This window comes from Astyanax mexicanus, chromosome 16 (genome assembly GCF_023375975.1).
Source record: "Astyanax mexicanus isolate ESR-SI-001 chromosome 16, AstMex3_surface, whole genome shotgun sequence".
Taxonomy (NCBI): Eukaryota; Metazoa; Chordata; class Actinopteri; order Characiformes; family Acestrorhamphidae; genus Astyanax; species Astyanax mexicanus.
In genome coordinates this window covers 15,707,280-15,730,878 of record NC_064423.1, presented here as the reverse complement: position 1 = coordinate 15,730,878, position 23,599 = coordinate 15,707,280, and the positions used below count along the sequence as shown (strand labels likewise).

At 39.0% G+C, this 23,599-nt stretch overlaps 1 protein-coding gene across 3 annotated transcripts in view; it reads right to left on the bottom strand.

Annotated features, from left to right (window-relative positions):
* patj (PATJ crumbs cell polarity complex component) overlaps window positions 1-23,599 on the bottom strand; it is a 210,094-nt gene that overhangs the window by 5,132 nt on the left and 181,363 nt on the right. The window contains exons 36-48 of one of the 3 annotated variants that reach the window (XM_022669623.2): window positions 22,938-23,012; window positions 22,572-22,698; window positions 21,199-21,305; window positions 18,298-18,381; window positions 16,683-16,876; window positions 15,168-15,315; window positions 13,501-13,587; window positions 11,286-11,424; window positions 10,174-10,211; window positions 9,945-10,067; window positions 9,644-9,748; window positions 3,686-3,789; window positions 2,243-2,366 (exon numbers count right to left, since the gene is read on the bottom strand). In XM_022669623.2, the coding sequence (XP_022525344.2) occupies window positions 2,243-2,366; window positions 3,686-3,789; window positions 9,644-9,748; window positions 9,945-10,067; window positions 10,174-10,211; window positions 11,286-11,424; window positions 13,501-13,587; window positions 15,168-15,315; window positions 16,683-16,876; window positions 18,298-18,381; window positions 21,199-21,305; window positions 22,572-22,698; window positions 22,938-23,012 (1,455 nt within the window). The remainder of the gene's footprint in view (window positions 1-2,242; window positions 2,367-3,685; window positions 3,790-9,643; window positions 9,749-9,944; window positions 10,068-10,173; window positions 10,212-11,285; window positions 11,425-13,500; window positions 13,588-15,167; window positions 15,316-16,682; window positions 16,877-18,297; window positions 18,382-21,198; window positions 21,306-22,571; window positions 22,699-22,937; window positions 23,013-23,599) is intronic. The other 2 variants (XM_049465996.1, XM_049465995.1) reach the window with 2 other exon arrangements.

Below are 23,599 nucleotides of genomic sequence, written 5' to 3'. Positions count from 1 at the left end.
ATGTTGACATTACCCTGGATACCGTGGCTATTAATACATAACAAAGACTTGCTGTCTTGGTCACAGATGCGCCAGCAAGACGTGCACTGACAATTTGTCCTCTTTTGAACTCTGGTACATCACCCATAATAAAGTGCATTGCAATATTTTAAGCAAAACTGTGCTCTTACTCTGCTAATTGAACCTTCACACTCTGCTCTTACTGTTGCAATGTGCAATTAATGAAGATTGGCCACCAGGCTGCTCCAATTTAGCCATGAAACCTCCCACACTAAAATGACAGGTGTTTCAGTTTCATTGTCCAACGCCTGTATTTTTGAAGAGAGTGCTGGATGTTAATCTACACAGATTTACTGCTCCAGCAGTGCTAGCCAGGGTTAGCAGCAGTCTATAGGCCAATAATACTTACCTCTAAGCGGCGAAAGAGCTAGCACTTGGTGCAGTTAGAAGCTAATGCTAATACTGCTGGAAAACTAAACTGAAACTCCTGAATAACGCTATACTTCAGTGAAGTGGCTTTACTGCTCCTTATAACCTGACTGGTAAAACTCATACATAAAATGCAACAGATTATAAGGTGCACTGATGATTTTTGGGAAAATTAAAGGATTTTAATTGCGCCTTATAGTGCGAAAAAAATGATGGAAATAGATGTATTATTACAGCATAGCAGACTGACTTAATACGGTAGAGTACCAGTCAAAGGTTTGGACACACCTTCTCCTTCAATGTTAATATATATTTTTTATTTTTTTCCTACATTGTGATTTAATACTGAAGCCATCCAGACCATAAGAAATGATGTAGTAAATCAAACTATGTGAAGCATTTAGGTGCTGTTAACTTGCGGCTTCTGAGGCAGGTAACTCCGATGAAGTTATCCTGGGGTGGTACTGATGAGAGCCAGTTTAATCATAACATTTTTGATGGTCTTTGCATCTGAACTTGAGGATACTGACATTTATTTCTAAAAGTATTTTTTTCTTTACTTAGTTAATATGAATTAGAACATAACTCTAACAGAGCTATCGACTGTATACCAACCCTACCTCTTCACAACTTAACAACTGATGCTCTCAAATACATTAAGAGGCAAGAAATTTAAGTAATTAACTCTTGACAAGTTCAGCACAGCTGTTAACTGAAAGCCATTCCAGCTGACTAAGAAAATGCCTAAGCAAGAGGTGCTACTTTTGAAGAATCTAAAATATAAAACATATTCTGGTTGTTTAACACTTTTTTGTTTAAAAAATAATTCCATACTTTTTTCTTCCTAGTTTGAAGAACTCTAATGTTAATCTACAATGCAGAAAATAAACTAATATTAAAATAAATACAAAAGAACACTAAATTGTGATTTGATGACTGTCATTTCCAGTGCTCTCCTGGAAAACTGTCATAATCCCCAGTTCTATTTAAACACCCAGTTCACTAAAGTGAATAAGCTAAACAAATCCATACTGTATTCTTCAAAACAACATCTCAATAACATTACAGACATTACAATATGCTGATTACTGACCACTTTCAGTCCTGTTTTTATATTAAATTCTTATTTGTGTTTATCTGCAATATTATATAATAGATACAAGTCAAATGTGTGTGTATTATGCCTCTCAAACTAAGTACTTAACCAAGCAAACTAATTAATGAGCAGAAATGTGTTGTAGAAAAGTGTGGAGTCTCTAAAATGTGGATTAAAAATATCTATCTGCTTTTTTATCTGATCTACAGGGATCTAGTGAGGTCTGAGGACTGCCTCTTGTCTGACCCCTGCTGGTTCCTAACAGCAGTAGCAGATCCTGGGCTGAAACAGGGCAATCAATAGGAAAATTTAATTTCTGGTTACACAAAGGACTCTTGGCATTAAGAAACAAAAGGCTATTGTATTTAAAAAGTCAGATATCATATCTGTACACATGTCTTCAGAAAATGAAGGGGGCTGGAGTTTTATTCCTGGTTTTATTCTCACATCAACAATATGTACCAGTGTTTCTCAACCCTGGTCCTGAAAGCACCCTGCTCCGCACATTATAGTGGATTCCCTGCTTTAAGACAAACACTGGCACTCTGAGAGGACCTGTTAGTTAATTGAATTATACTTAATGAATTAAATATGTTGAATCAGATGTGTTGGGAGAGGAAAAAGCAATAAATGTGAGGGTGGAGCACCTCCAGGACCAGTACTGTTTGAGCGTGTGTATATGAGTGTGTGTGTGTGTGTGTGTGTGTGTGTGTGTACCTTGCTGAAGACTGTTTTGACATAGATGGGGAGGTCTCCATGTGGGCTCCCAAAGCCTCCCACTATGCTGAAGCCCAGACCTTCAGTGCCCTTCTCCAGAGTGATGCTCTTTGGCTTAGGTGTTCTGTTGTTGTAGAGTAGTAGACACACAGACACACACACATATATTATATAAGTAACTGAAATAAAATATATGTATAATATGTACAGTATTTTTCGGACTATAAGGTGCACTTAAAATCCTTTAATTTTCCCAAAAATCGTCAGTGCGCCTTACAGTCTGGTGCATCTTCTGCATGAATTTTATTACTCAGCTTAAGTACAGCATTATAAAGCAGTTTCAGTGAAGTTTCTCCAGCACTAAGCAGCATTAGCCGCTAAATTTGCTAAGCACTAGCTCTTTCGCCGTTCAGAGGTTACTGTAAATAAACAGAAGCATTTTATTCACCCAAATAAACAGTTTTCAGGAAAAAATCTATGTAGATTAACAACATGGCAACACCCTTGTTCCTTACTATTGTCGCTTAAAATGTGCCTTATAAATATACTAAAAACATAGACATTCATTGATAGTGTGCCCTAAAAAAATATATATATGTGATATATAATACACATGGTCTACATAGAAAGCAGGATGATACTTTTTACCTTTTCCAATACTATATATTTTAAGCAATACCCTACATACTACACTACATATACTATATTAAAATATACTGCACTGCATCTTACTGTACATTATACCACAGTAAGTTCCGAACCTGCAATTTGATGTGTGGCTGAGAGACTTTCTTTGACTGCCGTTATCAGCCGGTAATGCACTGTAACCCAAGCTCTCTATGTATTACTCCGCCACATACAGGTAACCTAGCAACGATGCAGCACTTACAAGCCAAACAGCACAGCTACAAACAGAGCAGCAATAGAACTATTTTAACTTGTGAAGTTTTTATAACCAAAGAGATCATATTTTCGTATTTTCTCGTTCTCTTTAACCTCATTAAAATCTTTCAATAAACAACGATAATGGAACTGTGGTATAATCACGATACTACACTTGGGGTTTGTGCTACGACATATAATATTGACCAGAACAGCAGTGAAAATATTACTCCTCTTGTGTAATATTGCTTAATCATAACTATGTACAACTTCTACTTTTTGGAGTTATTATTTTTTGGCCCAAACATTGAAAAACAGTAAAAAATGTACAGATGACAACATTCCATCAAAGAATTAGATTCATCTCAATATCCAATCCAGGATTTTCTGAATCAACCAGATTCTCACACTCATCAATATTCTATCTGATTTTGCAAATAGGTAATTATGATGTGTGTGTGTGTGTGTGTGCATGGTTAGTTGATTGATAGCATTTGCAGTGATAGTGTAGTGTGTGTGTGTATGTGAAGCTGGGGATTGGTGTAGAGGCCTATCACTCACTCTGGCTCTGTAGTCTGGGTCTCTGTATTGGTGCTGAGGGCGGAGCTTGAGGACATGCTCTCAACCTGACTGGCTATGGCGCTGATGTTAGTGTCTGCTATCACCTGTCAATCAAAGAGTCAGAGACAAAAACACAAAGGATACCATGAATCACAGAAATATACACACACGCGTGCACACACACACCCAGCTCTATACACTTTTCCATATTTACACACACTAATAGAACCCTATACAAAAAAAAAAATCAGTATATGTGTGTCCCTCGGTGCATGTACGTGTGTGCTAGAGATGGCTGTCTTGCCTGAGATAACGTTTATGTGTTGGGGTGTGTGTGTGTGTGTGTGTTCTGCATTGAAATGCACCCCTCTAATCCTGTACCGTGGCGGGTGCCTGTATAAAGTCCTGCAGCTGATTGTTCTACAGACACTGTTTCAAAGACATCGATCCTGCGACTCTCACTCACACACACACACACACACACACACACACACAATATCAACCTGCCATCATCCATCAGCTCTCTGTCTCCCCGTCTCCTGGTCTAAACGCCGGTTTTGTCTCTCAGTCGAGGTTTATTTCTTTATTTTAATTCAGCTCCTCTGCTGAGAAGAAGAGAGACGCAGCTCCCAATACCCTAATTTCCATATTTAATTAACAATGAGGCAATTAAAACTAAAATACACAACAACAACAAACAAAGGTTAATTAATGAATGACTCCACCAGTTTGTGAGAAAAGCACTGAAACGTTCCCCTGCCATCACACACACTTATCTCCCTGATACAGAGAGAGAGAGAGAGAGAGAGAGAGAGAGAGAGAAAGAGTGAGACACACACAATATTTATTGTCATGTTGGTTAACACTTTATGCTTATTTATTTATCGATTACAATGTATATACAGTTAAAAAAAAAAAAAAAAATATATATATATATATATATATATATATATATATATATATATATATATATATATATATATATATATATATATATATATATATATATATATATAAATAATTTAAAAGACAGAATATTGTTGTTATTCTTTGAAATTAACACTATGAGGCTGCTGAAACACAGCTGCAGGCCTCCAGAAGCTGAAATCATCTGCTTACATCTGTTCTTTCACAATAACACCTGATTTACACCTAAGCTCCTGCCTTACAGCACCTCTACCTGATTTACACCTAAGCATCTGGCTCACAGCACCTCTACCGGCTTTATACCTAACCACCTGCCTTACAGCACCTCTACCTGCTTTATACCTAAGCATCTGGCTCACAGCACCTCTACCGGCTTTATACCTAACCACCTGCCTTACAGCACCTCTACCTGCTTTATACCTAAGCATCTGGCTCACAGCACCTCTACCGGCTTTATACCTAAGCACCTGCCTTTACACTTGTCTACCTGCTTTACCCCACCTCTACCTGCTTTACACCAGTGCACCTGCTTTTCACATATGCACCTGCTTTACAGCACCTCTACCTGCTTTACACCCAAGCACCTGCCTTACAGCCCCTCTACCTGCTTTACACTGAAGCAACTGCCTTACAGCACCTCTACCTGCTTTACACCTAAGCACCTGCCTTACAGCACCTCTACCTGATTTACATCTAAGCACCTGCCTTAACACTTGTTTACCTGCTTTACACCAGTGCACCTGCTTTTCACATATGCACCTGCATTACGCTACCTGCTTTAGACCTGTTAAGAGAGGGAGAGAGCGAGAGAGAGAGAGAGGCTGAAAAGGGAAATGAGTGAGAGAATGAATGAGAGAAACAGATTTAATGTTAAAAGAGAGAAAGAGAGAGAGAGAGAGAGAGAGAGAGAGAGAGAGAGAGAGAGAGAGAGAGTGAGAAATGCCACTAAGAGCGAATGAGTGAGAGAAGTATTTATAGGGAGGCGAAGAAAGAGAGAGGGAGAAATAAGGACCAAGAGAGGAAAAACAGGAGTGTAAGAATAATAGAGAGAGAAGAAAAAGAGAGTAAAAAGAAGGTAAGAGAGCCATACATAGAGAGAGAGATAGGAAAATGGACGATAGATGGAGATGGAGAGCGCAAAGAGAGAATGAGAAAGAAAAAGGGGGGAGAAAAATAGAAAAAGGAAGAGGAGAGAGGGAGAGAGTGATATAGAAAAGGAGAGAAAAATTGAAGATACAACAGGAGAGAACATAGAGTGAGAGAAGAAGAGCAGGAAACCAGGAGAGAGAGTGATAGAGAGAGGAGAAAAAGAGAGAGAGAGAGAGAGTAAACAGTAATTGGTGTGCTAGCTGGTGTAATCAGGGCTGTGCAGGCAGGACTCCCCTGTTTGAAAGCCCACTGCATTCCTCCTGGAGCGCCGCAGATAACGCTGCATTTGCATAAAGGCCCAGGATTATCTGGCAACCCGCGCTCAACTGCCACACAGCTGCTGGGAGCTGATAACAGTGCAGTGACACAGCACCAACCACTCACACACACACACACACACACTACAATAAGTCCACACACCAATACACACATACATGCCATATACTGTATCATTCACACACAAACACACACTAAGCAAAAAAACACAAAACGCTGATCAGTTCTACACACAAACACTGCACAGCCAATTCTATACATCTATACATTACACAGTTCACCTTTACACACACACACACACACATTGTTGTTACACACACAAATATAGACGAGTAGCAAATCCAAGCATTGTACATGCATATACCCATACACACACACACACAGTAGAACTCCAATATGCGTTCTACACATGTACACACACACTGCAAACACATAGGAACAGTCAATTCAATATGCATTCTACACATGTGCATACACACTTACACACTCCTAGTGTATACATTACCCCAGTGACCCATACACACTCACCACCATATACACACACATATATTTTACTGCAAACACATAAAAACAGTCAATTTAATATGCATTTAATATGCACACACGCACTCACACTCCTATTCTATACATTACAACACCCCCCCACACACACACACTCACAACCATATACACACGAACACATATATATTTTACTGCAAACACAGAATTTTCACTTCTTAATACAATATGTCACGTAACGGTCATTCCAAGCAATGCACACGTACACACACACACACACACACACACACACACAAAAACAAGTCCAGATATTCATACAAGATTACCCACTTCACCTGTAAACACACACATACTAGATTACCCACTTCACCTGTAAACACACACACACACATATATATTTTACTGCAAACACATAGGAGATTAATCCAATGTGCATTCTACACACACACATACACACAAATATATATATATTTACTGCAAACATATATGAACAGTCAATCCAATATGCATTATACACATGCGTGCTCACACACTCACACTCCTACTCTATACATTACCCCAGGGTCCCCCCCAACTCAAATACTCACAAAACACTTTCCTTAAACACTCATTAAGAATTTTCACTTCTTAATACAATTATAGTCACATAATAGTCATTCCAAGCATTCTACACACACACACACACATAAAAAAGAGTGGTTTAGTATGTATACATACTTTAAAAAAAAAAAAGATGCTACAAAGCGCTGACACAGAAAAAAACATTTTGTGATTTCTTAAAGAACCAATTTTGGTAGATGAGTATATGATGTGTGTGAAGAACCTTTAAAAACGGTCATATAATGGAAATAAAGTTCTTTACACCAAAAACAAAATGATTAGAACCTTCGTAGAACCAAAACTGGTTCCTCTATGGCATCACCTAAAGAACCAATGCAGCACCTATATATTTAAAACAGTAGAGTGATAAAATTAATAAAAACACTATACACTAACAATACAGCAGCCTCGAGTTTATTTTACAACAGCTTATGTGTAAAAGCAGCATTATGCAGAATGGACCAGGCTGAAGAAGCCTCCTATGCCCTGAGCATCTTCAACTGGAACTGGGAGACGAGGCTCAGCCCACGCCAGTCTACAGTCATGCAGCAATATAAGCACACCACTTCCTTCAGCTGCTTTAGCCTCAAATCCCATTAGCCTTTGTGAGGATCCTGCATGTGGCTCAGCTACCCAACACCGCTGTGTTAGAACGTACAGTTTGATGCAGACGGTCAAATTACAAATGCACAGTAAAGTCACATCATCTACAGAGACACACACTCCTGCACATTCCAACTACACCTTTTTGTTGTCTATTTGCTTTATTTAAAGCCAAAAATATTAATATTAACTTGTAAAAATGTAAAATGTAAAGATTACATATAATGAACAGCCCCATGTAAACTATGTCGTGGCTGGGTCTTCCAACATGACAATGACCCAAAGCACACAGCCAGGATAAGCAAGGAGTGGCTCTGTAAGAAGCATATCAAGGGTCTGGAATGGCCTAGCCAGTCTCCTAGCCAGTCTAGACCCTATAGAAAATATTTGGAGGGAGCTCAAACTTCGTGTTTCTCAGCAACAGCCCAGAAACCTGGCTGATCTGGAGAAGATCTGTGTGGATGAATGGGCCAAAATCCCTTCTGCGATGTATGCAAACCGGATTTAAAAAAAACTCCAGGAAATGTTCAACCTCTGTAAATGCAAACAAAGGCTACTGTACCAAATATTAACATTGATTTCCACAGGTGTTCAAATACTAATTTGCAGCAGTAACACACACACAAAAAAAATATATATATATTATGTCTCTAAACAGTGGACATGCACCTAAGCTAAAAATTTCAGACCCCTCAATGATTTCTAAATTTGTTTAGTTTCCTCACTGTATATTGATTTGAGGTCCACTTATATAGGTTCATATGGTTCTATGCACCAAAAATACACACAAAGTGTGTGATGACTGGCAACATCTGGCTATAATGCGATGCACAAACAATATTCCCACAGGTCAGTGCATGGTTCTTTAGCTTTGTTGAAACATTGCAAACATAATGCAACACCATAGTAGTATATGTATTATGATATATATACTACTATGAATAAGCTGTTAAACCTATCTACAACTTATTTGGATTACTGACCCCTAAAGCACAAAACAGAAGTTTTATTAAAGTATTGTATTTTTCGAACTATAAGGTGCACTTAAAATCCTTTAATTTTCCCCAAAATTGTGAGTGCATTTTATGATGTGGTGCAGCTTATCTATAAATTCTACCAGTCTGCTTGTAAGGAGCAGTAAAAGTACTCTATTGCTGAAGTACAGAGTTATACAGGCGTTTCAGTTTAGTCCTCCAGCAGTATTAGCATTAGCTGCAAACCACGCTAAGCGCTAGCTCTTTCGCTGCTCAGAGTTGAGTATTATCAGCCTGTAGCCTGCTGCTAATCCAGGCTAGCCCTGCTGGACAGCATTAGCATTAGCTGCAAACCATGCTAAGCGCTAGCTTTTTTGCCGCTTAGAGGTGAGTATTATTGGCCTGTAGCCTGCTGCTAATCCTGGATAGCACTGCTGGAGCAGCATAAGTATTAGATTCTAACCGCCCTAGCCCTTTTGCTGTTCAGAGAGGACTATATCGGACTGTAGTCTGCGTGTTTACTGTGTTAAAACAAGTTACATGGGACGAACCGATAACTAATATCGCCCTGGCTTACCAGAACACTCAAGGTTTCTTATCGTAGCGCTGTTGGGTTAGCGGGTAATGCTAATGCTCCATCTTTAGTGGTGGAGAAATTTGGGAATCTAAGCTTACTCACCCAAATAAACAGTTTTTAGGAGGATAATCTGTGTAGATTAACATCTAGCACTTGTTTGAAAAAGAAAGTGTTTTTTTTTTCAAGAATTGCAGTTGTTTGTTTACTTAGCTTAGCTTTACTTAACTTAGTTAACCTACTCCACCACCCAGCGGCAGGCATAATGCACCTTACAATCCAGTGCGCCTTATTGTGTGAAAAATACGGTATTTAAGATACCCTACACGCGCATCTTAAATCATCTTTATGACTTACCTGCAGAATGATGCTGCCATAGGCATTCTTCAGCATGTTGACCACCTCGCCATGGGTCAAACCATCCAGAGACTGAGCGTTAATGCTCACAATACGGTCCCCCACCTGCAGAAAGACCACAATTAACACGCAAAATTTCAGTTCCAGTTCAATGATGTTCAAAACACTGGCCTAGATCAATACTCAATACCCCTCTTGCTTCACCAAAAAGAGGCAAACACACAACTGAAAGGGTAAGATTTTGAGGTTAACAGGATAGACACCTAACAAGCAAGAAACATAAGAAGAAGTGCTGTGCAACCTTGAGGCGGTGGGTTCTGGCAGCCACTCCGTTAGCCTGGATCATGGCGATGAAGATTGGGATGTCCCCCAGAGGACTGCCCTTTCCCCCGGCTATACTGATACCCAGAGCATCAGTCGGGCCCTGAGGGAGGAACATTAATAGAGAAATGAATGCAGCATTACACACAGGAAGTGAGTTTTTAGAGTTTTTTTTTGTGGTAGGTCTGGTGGTGGTGGTGGTCTCTTACTCGAGTGATCTCCACTGTGCGAAGGCCTGTTTCAGCTCCTGTAAAGATATAAACACACACAAACACACCATAAGACACAGATCCACAATACATGGACTGAGTGCAGAATTTATTTTGTTTCATCTGAAATGTATACATTAAAATATCACTAAAGCTTTCAGCATGGCAGTCCAGTATTATTGTAGGGACAGTGGTGCTTCAAAATATGATGTTGGCCGACCAACAACAAAAAACACTCCAAAAGCAAGGCGTATAATAGTCAGTGAGGTCACAAAGGACCCCAGGGGAACTTCTAAGCAACTGAAGACCTTGCTCACAGTGGCTAATGTTAATATTCAAGAACCCACCATCAAAAGAACAATGGTGTACATGGCAGGGTTGCAAGGAGAGAGCCACTGCTCTCTGTCCATGAACTGAATCTTAAGAGGAGGTGGGTCATGCCACAAGACAATGACCCTAAACGTCAAACATCAAAAGTCATTCTACAAAATAATGGTTTAAGAACAATCAAGTTAAATGGCATGGCCAAGTCAAAATTACTGACCTTAATCCAATTGAAATGTTGTGGACAAAACTGGAGCCAGCAATTAATGTGATGGAAACCATCCAACATTCCAGATTTGAAGCTGTTCTGGCTAAAATGCCGGCATTTAGGGCTGATGAACAGTTATCAGAAGTGTTTTGCTGCAGTTATTGTGGCAAAAGGGGAAGTCACACTAGATATTACAAGCAAAAGTTCACATACTTTTGCCAATCATGAATATAAAAAATTGAATAATTTTTATTAATAAATAAATGATCAAGTTTAACACTTTTGTTTCTTTAGAGTCTGACAATTTGAGAGAGGCATTCAGTTGTTTAGAAGTTACCCTGTTGTTCTTTGTGACCTCACTGAATATTAGTTGGTAAGTCATTCATTCTTTATATTTACGCAGAAATATTTATAGAAAATTCTAAATGGTTCACAAACTTTTAAGCACCACTGCATCACCATATCAGCATCTACTCAGGTGAATCACTGATTAATTACATTAAATTAGGTGAGCTACTGACGGAATTGAACATCTTTGTCAGAGAATTTGTTTCACATTATTGTAGCTAAGGACGCTTACCAGAATTTTTGCTGTTGGGCTCATGTGCATTTCTCCTGCTGGTGCTAAGCGGCTGGCTGGATGGGGTGACTGTGTGGGGGGCCGCGGGGGCCGAGGGGGGTCCAGTGTTGCTGTTGGTCATGTTACTCGCGTGGCTCATCTGGAGAACAGAAGGACCAGAGAATGTGAGAGAGAAGCTCAAGTGAGGTGGAACATCACACACACACACACACACACACACACACTCACACAAACAGGTACAATTTCATGACTCAGCGCACACATATACAAACACACACACACACATGCATTCAACCATACGCACATATAGCGCAGCTGATCATGCAGTTAAGTGGTCCGGAATGGTTAAGCATAGTATTTCAACTAAAATGCATCCAATCACACAATTCAGCATGCACACACACACACACACACACACACACACACACATAGACACAGAGATACAGGGATACACACATCTCATGCTAAGATTTCACTTAGCATGATTAGCATGAGTGAGCAATGTAGCACTGTGAACATGCCCACAGTTCTTCATGCAAGCAGAGATGATGTCCACAGTGATTAAAGGTGAAATCCAACATAATTTTTTTTTCTGCATAATCAATTATTACACTGGCTTTTTGATTTTTAAGGTAAAAATAAATAAATGAATAAAATCGAATAAAAGTAAACTTAAAAAAAAGGAAACATTTTTTAAGTATCTTTTTATTTCCTTTATTTTAAAGTAAAGTGTAAATGTAACGATAAGCAAAAAAAAATGTGCAAACGTAAAGTAAAAGTGTGCATCTGAAAAGTAAGTAAAGTTGTTTTGGATATGCTAATATAATCTACATTGTCTACAATTAGAACTCAATTAACTGTATCCATTCAGAAGCTGTTCTATACAAAGAAATAGGATAAAACTGATCAACAGTTATCAGAAATATTTAGTTGCAGTTATTTTTGACAAGGGGTGGTAAAAATAGATACTAAACCAACAGGGTTCACATACTTTTGCCACTAATAATTAAAAAAGTCGGATCAAATTTAATAGCCTTCAGTTGCTTAGAAGTTACCCTGGGGTTCTTTGTGACCTCCCTGTTAGGTGCCTTGCTTTTGGAGTGATCATTGTTGGTCGGCCACTCATACTTCATATTTATAAAGTTGTAGTTTTGGACATGCTAGTATAATCTGTATTGTCTATAATTAGAATCAAATTAGCTCTATCCATTCAGATATTAGAGATCCACTAGAAATATACACTACTGGTCAAAACATTTTTTCAGTTTTGTCATTTAAGCTCTTCAGGTCCGGTCAATAACTAGTGTTTGAAAAAAATAAAAGAGGGGGTGATTTTTAGCAAACAATTCAATTTAGCAAAACAATGTCAATTTACAAAACCTTTGTCTGTAGTAAAGCAGTACTGGACTCTTTACTGCAGCATTTACACACTTACACACAGCACATTCACACTTTTATCATTATAACTAGAAAAAGACTCAGAAACATAGAGCAATCTCTAAGTATTCAAAGTATTAAAAGTCTTTTTCTGTAGAGAAATTACAGATAAAGCTAAAGAGATGTGAGTGCTATTTTCTATACCCTCTTAAGACTGTTAAATGTGGAGAAAACTGATACAGGAAGAGTCAGGTCTGGCTGACCCACATGGCAACAACACCAGCCTTTAGCTCAGCTTAACATTGGATTTAGTCTCAGTTATAGCACTGAAGAGAAGATTTAGAGAGTTCTTTGATAAAGACTTTGTTAAGACGAGGGGGGGGGAGCAGATGGTCTGGGCCATATAGCTATGCAACCACTAAACAATAGTGGAGTTTTCAAAGTTTGACCAGTAGTGTAGTTAAATCCAAGAAATAATCTAATAATAAATAAAATTGCTATTAAGATTCCAATCAGACTGGATATGATATCAGCTGATACAGAACAGGTACAGTGACACAGTGTTATCTCTTTCTCATACGGTCATGTTAATGCATTTCTACTCAGGCACACACACACATTAAAACACACACAGCCTACAGATTTCCACACGCTACAGCTGAGAGTTGCACATCTGTACACGGCTGATCATGCAGTGTTCATGCAGATGTCCGGAGGAGGTCAGTGCGGATGCTGGGCTGGTGTTAGGGGGGTTAGAGTTTGGAGAGAGTCTGGAGCTCCAGGGCGGGAGGGGGTGCGGTGGGAACGCAGGGGAAGCCCCCTGCTCTGGGTTACACACCTGGCTTCCCTGCGAGTTGCGTCTGGAGGAGATCCAGGAGGCAGCCTTCAGCCGGCCCAGCTCCAGCTGCACCATCCCCCTGGCACACTGCAGCAGGGCACAGCGCACGGGGGGGGTGACTGATTCACTTACATACACACACACTTACATGATGTACACAACTGTGCACACACACATACAGACAACCTATGCATCCACACTCCAAAGCACACTACATTTAGTTCAGATTTATAGATTTACACAGCCAACAGTATACACACACACACACACACACACATACACATACACACAAACAGATAACTGCACAGTAACTCTCAAACACAAACGTTAATAACAACGAATCAAAGAAAATACATAGAAAACTTCTGCACACAAATGTGCACACACACATACATGCACACACGCACATACATATACAGCTCTGGAAACATTTAAGAGACCACTTCAGTGTCTGAATCAGTTTCTCAGATTTTGCTATTTATAGGTATATGTTTGAGTAAAATGAACATTGTTGTTTTATTCTATAAACTACAGACAAAATTTATCTCAAATTACAAATACAAATATTGTCATTTAGAGCATTTATTTACAGAAAATGAGAAATGGCTGAAATGTAAAGAAATAATGTAAAAAAAAAAAAAACCTCATGTTCATACAGTTTTAAGAGTTCAGAAATCAATAGTTGGTGGAATAACCCTGGTTTTTAATCACAGTTTTCATGCATCTTGGCATGTTCTCCTCCACCAGTCTTACACACTGCTTTTGGATAACTTTATGCCACTCCTGGTGCAAAAAATTGGTTTGATTGCTTCTGAGCATCCATCAGGTTTTCAATTTGGTAAAATCAAAGAAACTCGTCATTTTTTTTAAAGTGGTCTCTTATTATTTATTTTCAGAGCTGTATATTACTATACAATTGGTATACTCCAATTACATTACATTATGTGTGGGTAATGTACGGGATAATTATATATTTAGTTTGTGTTTCTGTCGTGTTTAAACAAAACTGACTTTGTTTTTACTTTAAAGTATATATAGTTTAATCAGAAAATAAGTTAACATTAATAAACCTTATTTTAATAAAAAGTATATATATATATATATATATATATATATATATATATATATATATATATCCTCTCTTATATGATCATGTTATAAGAAATAGTTGAATATTTTATGCCTTTTTTCAGCTTTAGACCAAAAAACAAGTTTTACTGCATTGTCTTTGTAACGCAATGTAAATGTGATGTAACATTATAAGCAAGTTTTATTATAATAGACCAAAATTAGAAGTAAAAGTCTAAAAGTATTTAGAATTAAATGTTTCTATTAATTCAAACATTGAAAATTCAGACAGTATATTGTTTTTCTGTAAAGATATTGATTTATTATATGAATCTAAAAAAGCTTTTTATTTTAAACGCATTACATAATAACTGCATTACTTTCCACAATCTCCATTATTCTGCATTTAATAAATAATAATATAATCTACAGGACTGCAGAAACTCCCAATAAACACATCAATGGGAACACCTAGTGGCCTCTGGGTGTAACTGCAGCTCTGGATAAATCTCCTGTAATCCTGTTTGTGCCGTAGTGTGGCATTGTTGTGGTTGTCGCTGTTGTTGTAAGCAGGGTTTAGGGTTTTAGGCTGAGCTTACCTTCAGGACGGCGGCGACGGTCTCCTGCGAGGCCTGCCTCATGTCGTCTCCGTCAACAGACAGAATCTGATCTCCCTGCATGAGTCTCCCGTCCACATCAGCTGCTCCACCCTTAACTACATCCGAAATGAAGACACCTGTACCGTTCCTGAGAGAGAGAGAGAGAGAGAGAGAGAGAATGAAATAGACATTCATAATAATAAAATAATAATTATATATATTTTTTTCTATTCGCCGAACTGTTTTACACTATATGGCACACTTAAAATACCTTAATTTTCCCAAAATCATCTGTGCACCTTATGTATAAATTTTACCAATCAGGTTGTAAAAAGTAGTAAAGCCACTTCAGTGTTATACAAGAGTTTCAGTTTAGTTCTCCAGCACAGAGGCTGGAGAAGCATTAGCATTAGCCGCTAACTGCTCTTTCCCTGTAAGGGGCAGTGGTGTGCAGTGAGGCCCTTCTAGCCCTTCAGAGAAGGGGTGACAATAGGTGCATGTAAATCATTACATAATATTTCATCAGGAAATATAAATCATAGTTATTGTAAACTATAAGCATATATTTTATAAATTAACTAAAATAAAAAACAGCAACTAATTTAAAGCATTAGTCTGTGTTTTTCAGTTCCTACAGGACACTTATCTAACTGACAGCGGTTTTAACCAATCAAAGCTTTTTAAAATGGCTTCTGCTCATATGTCTGCGTGGACCCTTCTCCTGACTTTAAGAATAGTGTAGTAATGAGTATTTTAGCAAAGTCGCAGGACAATCTAACCAATCAGATTTATGATTTTCACTCCGGGGGCGGGGCCACCTGAAGGTGTTACGCGTTGCTCAGCGTGAAACAGAGCTCATGCTGGATTAGTTCAATAGTTAGCGAACTATCATGGAATATTGTAAATAAACGAAAGCACTTTACTCCCCCACATAAACAGTTATCAGAAGAGACATCTGTGTAGATTAACGTAGAGCGCTCGTTTGACTTTAAAAGAAAGTCTTTTTTATTATAGTTGTTTTACTTAGCTTAGCTTTACACTGTTTGCTTACTGTTGTTTTTACCTGGCAACACGAAGTGTGAAAATGGGACTTGGAGGGAATTGTGGTGGGCAGATTGGGGGGGCTACATCCCACACAAATTTCTGTGACATACCGCAAAGTTAATTAAAATAAATAATTGAATTGGCTGAAGCTCTGCTGTAACAGCAATTCTACAAAGAAGAATGGGCCAAACTTCCTCCACAGCGCTGTGAAAACGTCCCAGCAAGTTACTGCAAACCCTTGATTGCAGTTTTAGTTGCAATTAAAATAATTGACAAAGCACAAATGTAAGTGTAAATGTTAGTATGGCATAACTATGTATTAATTTAGTAACTTTACTTCACACACTACATTTACTTTGAACACAATACAGCCATTATAATCATTTGACCTGAAAAGTTTGGAATAAATCTGATGCAACACTGGATTTTGTAACTCTTAAGAAATACAGAGCGGCAGACCTGGACACCCACCTTTTGCCCACAATACTGAGGCCCAGGCCTCTGCCACTTTTCTTCTGGAGCTCCACAGTGAACACGTCCAGGTTCTCCTCATCCCGGTACTGCGCCTCGTCCCGCAGAACGGTCAGGCGCACTTTAGCTGGAGTCTGTCTCAGAGCTGCAATGGCATCTTCATGAGCCACACTACGCAGGTCCACACCGTTCACCTGCAGGGGGCGACAGAGGACAAAGAAATGATTTTGGTATTTTTGCTGTAGGTCTTAATATTTCAATATTTCATTTCAAGTACAGTGATCACATTATATTATTTAATATACAATATAAGAGATACCTATAAATATGATTAAAAGGTTCTTAACTATAACAAAAACTGTATATCGTTCAATAAAAAAAGGTAAACAAAAAAATAAAACACTTACAGATAAAAAAAAAAAAACCTTTAAAAAGAACCTTTAAAAAAACAGTTTGCTAAGAAACATCAACATTTAGTTTAAGGTGTTGGAACCATGGCTGGGCGATATGACTAAAAACATAAACTCATATCTCAATATGGCAATAAATAATACATGATGTAATAAAAACCTTAATTAAAAATAATATTACATAATCAATATTTATTTGTCAATACAAACATTACAGCATGCTAAATGTTTACATTGTAAATATATATATAAGTAATGTGCATATACTAATATCAAAAAATAAATAAATACATTTAAAAAATTTAAATAAATAGAATATCATTGAAAAGTTACCCAATTTCTGTAATTCAGTCTTAGAAAGTCTCAGAAAATTAGAATATTATATAAGACTAATTGGTACTTTTAGCAGTGTGGGCAGTGTGCCAAGTCCTGCGGGAAAATGAAATCCGCATCTCCATAAAAGTTGTCAGCAGAGGGATGCATGTAGTGTTATATGATTTTCTGGGGGAAAAAAACTCCACTATATTTGGAAGATTTGCTGGTTCGAATCCTGTTCATGCAGCTTGCCATCAGCTGTCGGAGCCCTAAGAGAGCACACTTGATCTTGCTCTTTCTGGGTGGATAGATGGTGCTCCCTCCCCACATCACTTCTAGGGTGATGTTAATCAGCACAAGGCGTCTGTGAGCTGATGTATCAGAACCGAGTCGCTGTAATGCTACTCAGTAATGCTGCATCAGCAGCAGTTCAAAAAGAGTTTGAAAAGAGACGGTTACTTTATTTCACATGTGCTAGTCTTCACCCTGCTTGTGCTGATCAATTGGGAGAAAAACATAAAAATAAAAATATATTTTTTATAGGATACAGCTGCCTGACATGACTGTGATTATTACTTATAAATAAAAATGTCAGTATTTTATAGGTATTGTGATTAAATGCACAGAATGCCCACTGTAAAATCCACTATAGTTAGTTACAGCACAATTCACCAATTTTAGTTTGTAAGTTGTAGCACTTCTTCAGTCCAGCAGAGGGAGGCATTGCTTTAGGCTGCTGCGTTGAGCTAATGGATTGTAAATGAGGAGCAATAGGGCAGACATTACTGCTCTCTCCTCTGGGGATGTGGAGAGCACAGCTGTTGGAGAGAGATGTTGAGTCATGCTGTTCTCTATCAGCCCTTCTGTCTCACTTTCTCTCTCTCTCTCACCTCTAGGATCTGATCTCCAGCCCACAGTCGCCCGTCCCGTGCTGCTGCGCCTTCCTCGTACACCTCATGAATCACTATGGCATCCTTGGAGGAGGGAGGGAGGGAGGGAGGTGGAGAGAAAGAGAGAGAGAGGAAGAGAGAAAATATGACTGAAATGATGCATTAAGATGCTGTCAATGTCAAAGTCAATATGAAATAGAAAGACAAACTAACCCAAAGCCACAAAGACACTGACACAAATCTTAAAATTGCCTTTTGGCAAAAGCAAAGGGTCTTGTTATATAAAAAAAAAAAACAGGAGCCGTTATCTCTCCCAGATGAAATGCCCTGTATGCCAGGGGGCTTTTTCTGTCAGATCAGAGCAGGTCTTCTGAGAACCCAGCTGGCTCACTGAGTTGGAATGAGGTGAATACTGATCGCAGCTAAGTGACTGTGAGCAGAATAAGGCCTAGAACAATCTCTGTGGGGTGGCTTAGAGAGACACTCCTCACGTGTACCCAGGCCTGTGTATGAAGGTCATAGAAGCAGATTAACCCTTGAAAGCATGCACATTTTGATACATGTCTTAATATTTGTGGACACGCCTTCTAAAGCATGCATTCGGCTACAGCAACGCAGTGATAATCTATTTTCTGGTCTATTTTCATGCATAAGGTGCACCGGATTATAAGGTGCAGTAAGCAAAACTAGTAACGATGCCTACATTGAAGTGAGCAAAGGTGTTGCCATGTTTTCCTTCTAATGGGGAAGCTGGAGGAGGCGCCTAAGTAAAGCAAGCTGTAATTCCTAAAAAAATACGTCAAATGAGTGCTGGATGTTAATCTACACAGATTTGTCTCCTGAAAACTGTTTATTTGGGTGAGAAAAACGCTTACATTTATTTACAATACGCTTAGATTTTCAAGATTTTGTCTACAGACAAAGTTTCTCCAGCACTAAGGCTGGGTGCAGCAGTATTAGCATTAGCAGCTAATCACAATGCTTAGCGGGAGGTAAATGCCGCTCGATAGCGCTAAACTGAGGAACCTGAGTGTTCCGGTAAACCAGGGCGCTATTAGGAGGAATGAGCTAGTGCTCTGGTTAGCGGCTAATACTAATGCTAATACTGCTCCGCCTTAGTGCTGGAGAAACTTCACTGAAAACTCACCCTTATAACGCTGTACTTCAGCAGAGTGGCTTTACTGCTCTTTTATATCTGACTGGTAGAATTCATACATAAGTCGCTCCGGATTATAAGGCACACTGTCAATTTCTGGGAAAATTAAAGGATTTTAAGTGCGCCTTGTAGAAAAATACACTACTTTAGGTAGCACCCATTGCTTAAACACACAGTTTTTGTCTAGACCCTGTACAGAAATACTGACCAACACACACAGAATAGGACTCCCTGAAGCAGATACTGTTCATATGGATCTATTGGCACCATGCCTACTGCCAGATGTGGCCAAATAAAGTGGTATAAAGCCACTTAGGGAGTTAGGAATTAGGTGGGGCGGTAATCATCCAACAACCTGGCCTCTTATTGACGAATGCAATCAAATGCTCCAAAATCTAGATAGTTCTTCCAAGAAAAACAGAAGAAATAAGAAGAAATAAGCAGATGTTACAATCATTTTGTTTAGATAAGATATAGAAGGAGCAGTAAAGCCACTCTGCTGAAGTGCAGTGTTATACAGGAGGTTTAGTTTAGTTCTCCAGCAGCATTATTAGCATTAGCCGCTAACCTCGCTTAGCGCTAGCTCTTTGGCTGTTCAGAGGTGAGTATTATCGGTCTGTACACTGCTGCTAACCCTGGATAGCACTGCTGGAGCAGCATTAGCATTAGCTGCTAACTACAGCTCTAACTCTTTCGCTGTTCAGAGGTGAGTATTATCGGCCTGTAGTCTTTGAGTTTACTGTGTTAAAACAAGCTACGTGGGACGAACCGCTAATGCTAATGCTACAGCTTTAGTGAAAATCTGTAAATCTGCTGAATTTAGAAGGAAAACATGGCGACCCCTGTTCCATCTACTAGTTACTAGTGTCGCATAAAATGCACCTTATAATCTGGTGTGCTTTGTGTTATGAAAGTAGACCAGAAAATAGACCAAAAAAAACGATGCATGCTTTAATTATCTCATCTCATCTCATCTCATTGTCAACCGCTTAATCCGTGAAGGGTCGCGGGGGGTGCTGGAGCCTATCCCAGCAGGCATCGGGCGGAAGGCAGGATACACCCTGGACAGGCCGCCAATCCATCGCAGGGCAGACGGACACAGACAGACAGACAGACACATTCACTCACACACTCACACCTAAGGGGCAATTTCAATCAAGTTCCAATTAGCCTGAACGTGCCGTCTTTGGACTGTGGGAGGAAACCGGAGAAACCCACGCAGACACGGGGAGAACGTGCAAACTCCACACAGAAAGACCCGGGGCGCCCCAGCCGGGAATCGAACCCAGGCCGTCTTGCTGTGCGGCGGAAGTGCTACCCACTGCGCCACTGTGCCGCCCATGCTTTAATTATTTATTTATTTATTGATTGATTGATTGATTGATTGATTGATTGATTGATTGATTAGTAAAAATATCCAATAATTTAAAAGGGCTGCATTTATCACAGGTTGAAAGTTCTCAATGAATGAGAAGCATCAATGAAACGGAGGGATTTCCATGTGCCGTTTTAAATTCTATTTATTCTACCTACGTATTAAAATCATTACACTCCTACACTGAAGCTAGATCAGATTCTGACACATCTCACCTTGCCTCCCTCAGATCATCCATAATTGCTACTCAATTCAAATTCACAAGCTCCTGAGGAGCATGATTAGCTTGATCAGGCGTGATTAGGATAGACTGGTGAATGGTAGATTTGATTATCTCTGATTTAATAGAGAAGGCAGGTGAGTTCAGTACCAGCTGTGTGTCTTTGCCTCCGACTATACTGAGCCCCAGTCCGGAACGGCCCTTAGAGATCTCGATCACCGTCTCCTGCCCCGGCACAATGGGACATGTAGCAGGGTCTGCAATAACACACAGATAAAATGATAAACAGCAGGGAATAAAGGACAAAGAGAGCGTGAACACAAAGCATCTACTCTTACATTTCATAACAGAGCAGAACCTGTATTCTCTGTCTGAAACGTTTAAGAATTCAATAGCAGCTAAATGCACAATATATTTTACCAGGATAACCCAGGATATTTATTTAGTGTTTCATCTAGTCAATTTCATTTCATTTGTTAATATACAGGTACATCCATTCTTGCAACACATTCTAAATAAAGTTGGGACTGTACAGCATATCCCTTTCAGACCCTGCATCCATTACGATGGACATCATGTATTTTTAGATTATTTTTAAATGTTTGGTTGCAGAAAACACTATTTAAGAGCTGTTGTCCATCAGAATAGACCATGAACCAGCCAATGAACAAGTTTATAAACCAATGAAACAGTAGATTGGCCCCGCCCACTGCCCTGAAAAAAACAGTAGTACTAGAGCCATTAAATTACAGTAAAGTAACAGCTAATTTTTAGTAATTTATTGTGATGTAGAACACTTTTTTAAAAAAAAAAAAAGTTTTTTTAATGTTTAGGGATGATTTATAAAATAAAAAAAAGTTCAATATGAAATATAAAATATATAACAAACAGGCTCCCAATTACAATGGAAATACAAATAAACTATTTAATATTTTAATTAATAGTTAATTTATTTGTATGGAGATTTTATAGTAGAATATTAGAGTATTCTTTTCTGTGCATTACAAACAGATAACAGCATTTATCTATTTCTTTCGTATTTTTACACGGTGAAATACCCAACCCACTCATTAGAACTCCCCCTATTACTAGTGATGCCCCAACAACAGGAGGGTGAAGACTAACACATGCTTCCTACATGTAAATTCAGCCACCACCTCTTTTTGAACTGCTGCTGATGTAACATTGTCGTGTAGCATCACAGCACACTTGGATGAAAGCACAGCGACTCGGTTCTGATACATCAGCTCACAGACGCCTTGTGTTGATAGACATCACCCTTTGGAGTGATGAAGGGAGAGAGCGCCATCTACCCACCCAGAGAGAGAGAGCAAGACCAATTGTGCTCTCTTAGGGCTCCGGCAGCTGATGGCAACTACGTTAACAGGATTCAAACCAGAGCCCCATGTTAAAAGTCTTTTACTTAAAAGTTCTTTAAGGAACGTACAATTTAAACAGTGCAGGCTGATGTTCTGTAACATGATGATGATCATCTGTGTATTAAAGTCTCTACTGGACGGTACCTTTACTGCAGTATTCGAAGTCCGGGCTGGTGCTGGATGGAGGAGCAGACACTATGGGTGCTGGCACGTCCACGGAGGCAGCAGGAAGCTTGCCAGAGTTTCTCAGACTTTTTGGAAGGCTAGGAGTCTGCATACACACACACACACACACACACACACCAACACACAAACACACAGTTCTTCTAAAATTATCCTCTTATAAAATTACCTCAATATCCCATCTGAATGTACTATCCCCATATCACATTTAAACATTCATAAGCACTTCACTTTGAACACCAAACACACACACTTTCCTACTGCTTTACTCAATCCTGCTTTTCATTTCCCACTTCCTCTATCACACACACGCATACACACACACACCTTTTCCAAAGCAGGCCTGGAGGCTTTCTCACTCTCTCGGAGGGTCTCCACCCCTCTCTCTGAAGACTTCAGCTTCTGAAAAGCAGTGTAAACAAGCAGACCTCAAACTCATGAAAAACTGACATTGAAAATAAACAACTTTTTTAAAGGGTTCCTGCTCAGAGACTCACTAACACGAACACTAACAATATAAGCTTGCAATATAAGAAGCGCAAGACAGGAATAAATTTTAAATTTTAGAGCAATAATTATATGACATCCTTCAAGCTAGTTAATGTATAGACTATTTTTCACACTATAAAGTGCACTTTGAATTCTTTAATTTTCCCAAAAATGAACAGTGTGTCTTGTGTAGGCTATGAATTTTATCATCATCAGGTTATAAGGAGCAGTAAAGGCACTCTACTGAAGTCTAGTGTTATAAAGAAGTTTCAGTAAAGCTCCTCCAGCACAGAGACTGGAGCAGTATTAGCTTTAGCAGGCTAACTACGCTTAGCGCTAGCTCTTTCACCATTCAGAGGTGAGTATATCAGACTGTAGTCTGTGTGTTTACTGTGTTAAAACAAGCGAAATAAGACAAACCGCTAGCTGATAGGGCCCTGGCTTACTGGAGCACTTAGAGCTCCTCAGTGTAGCAACGTTGGGTGGCATTTACTAGCGCT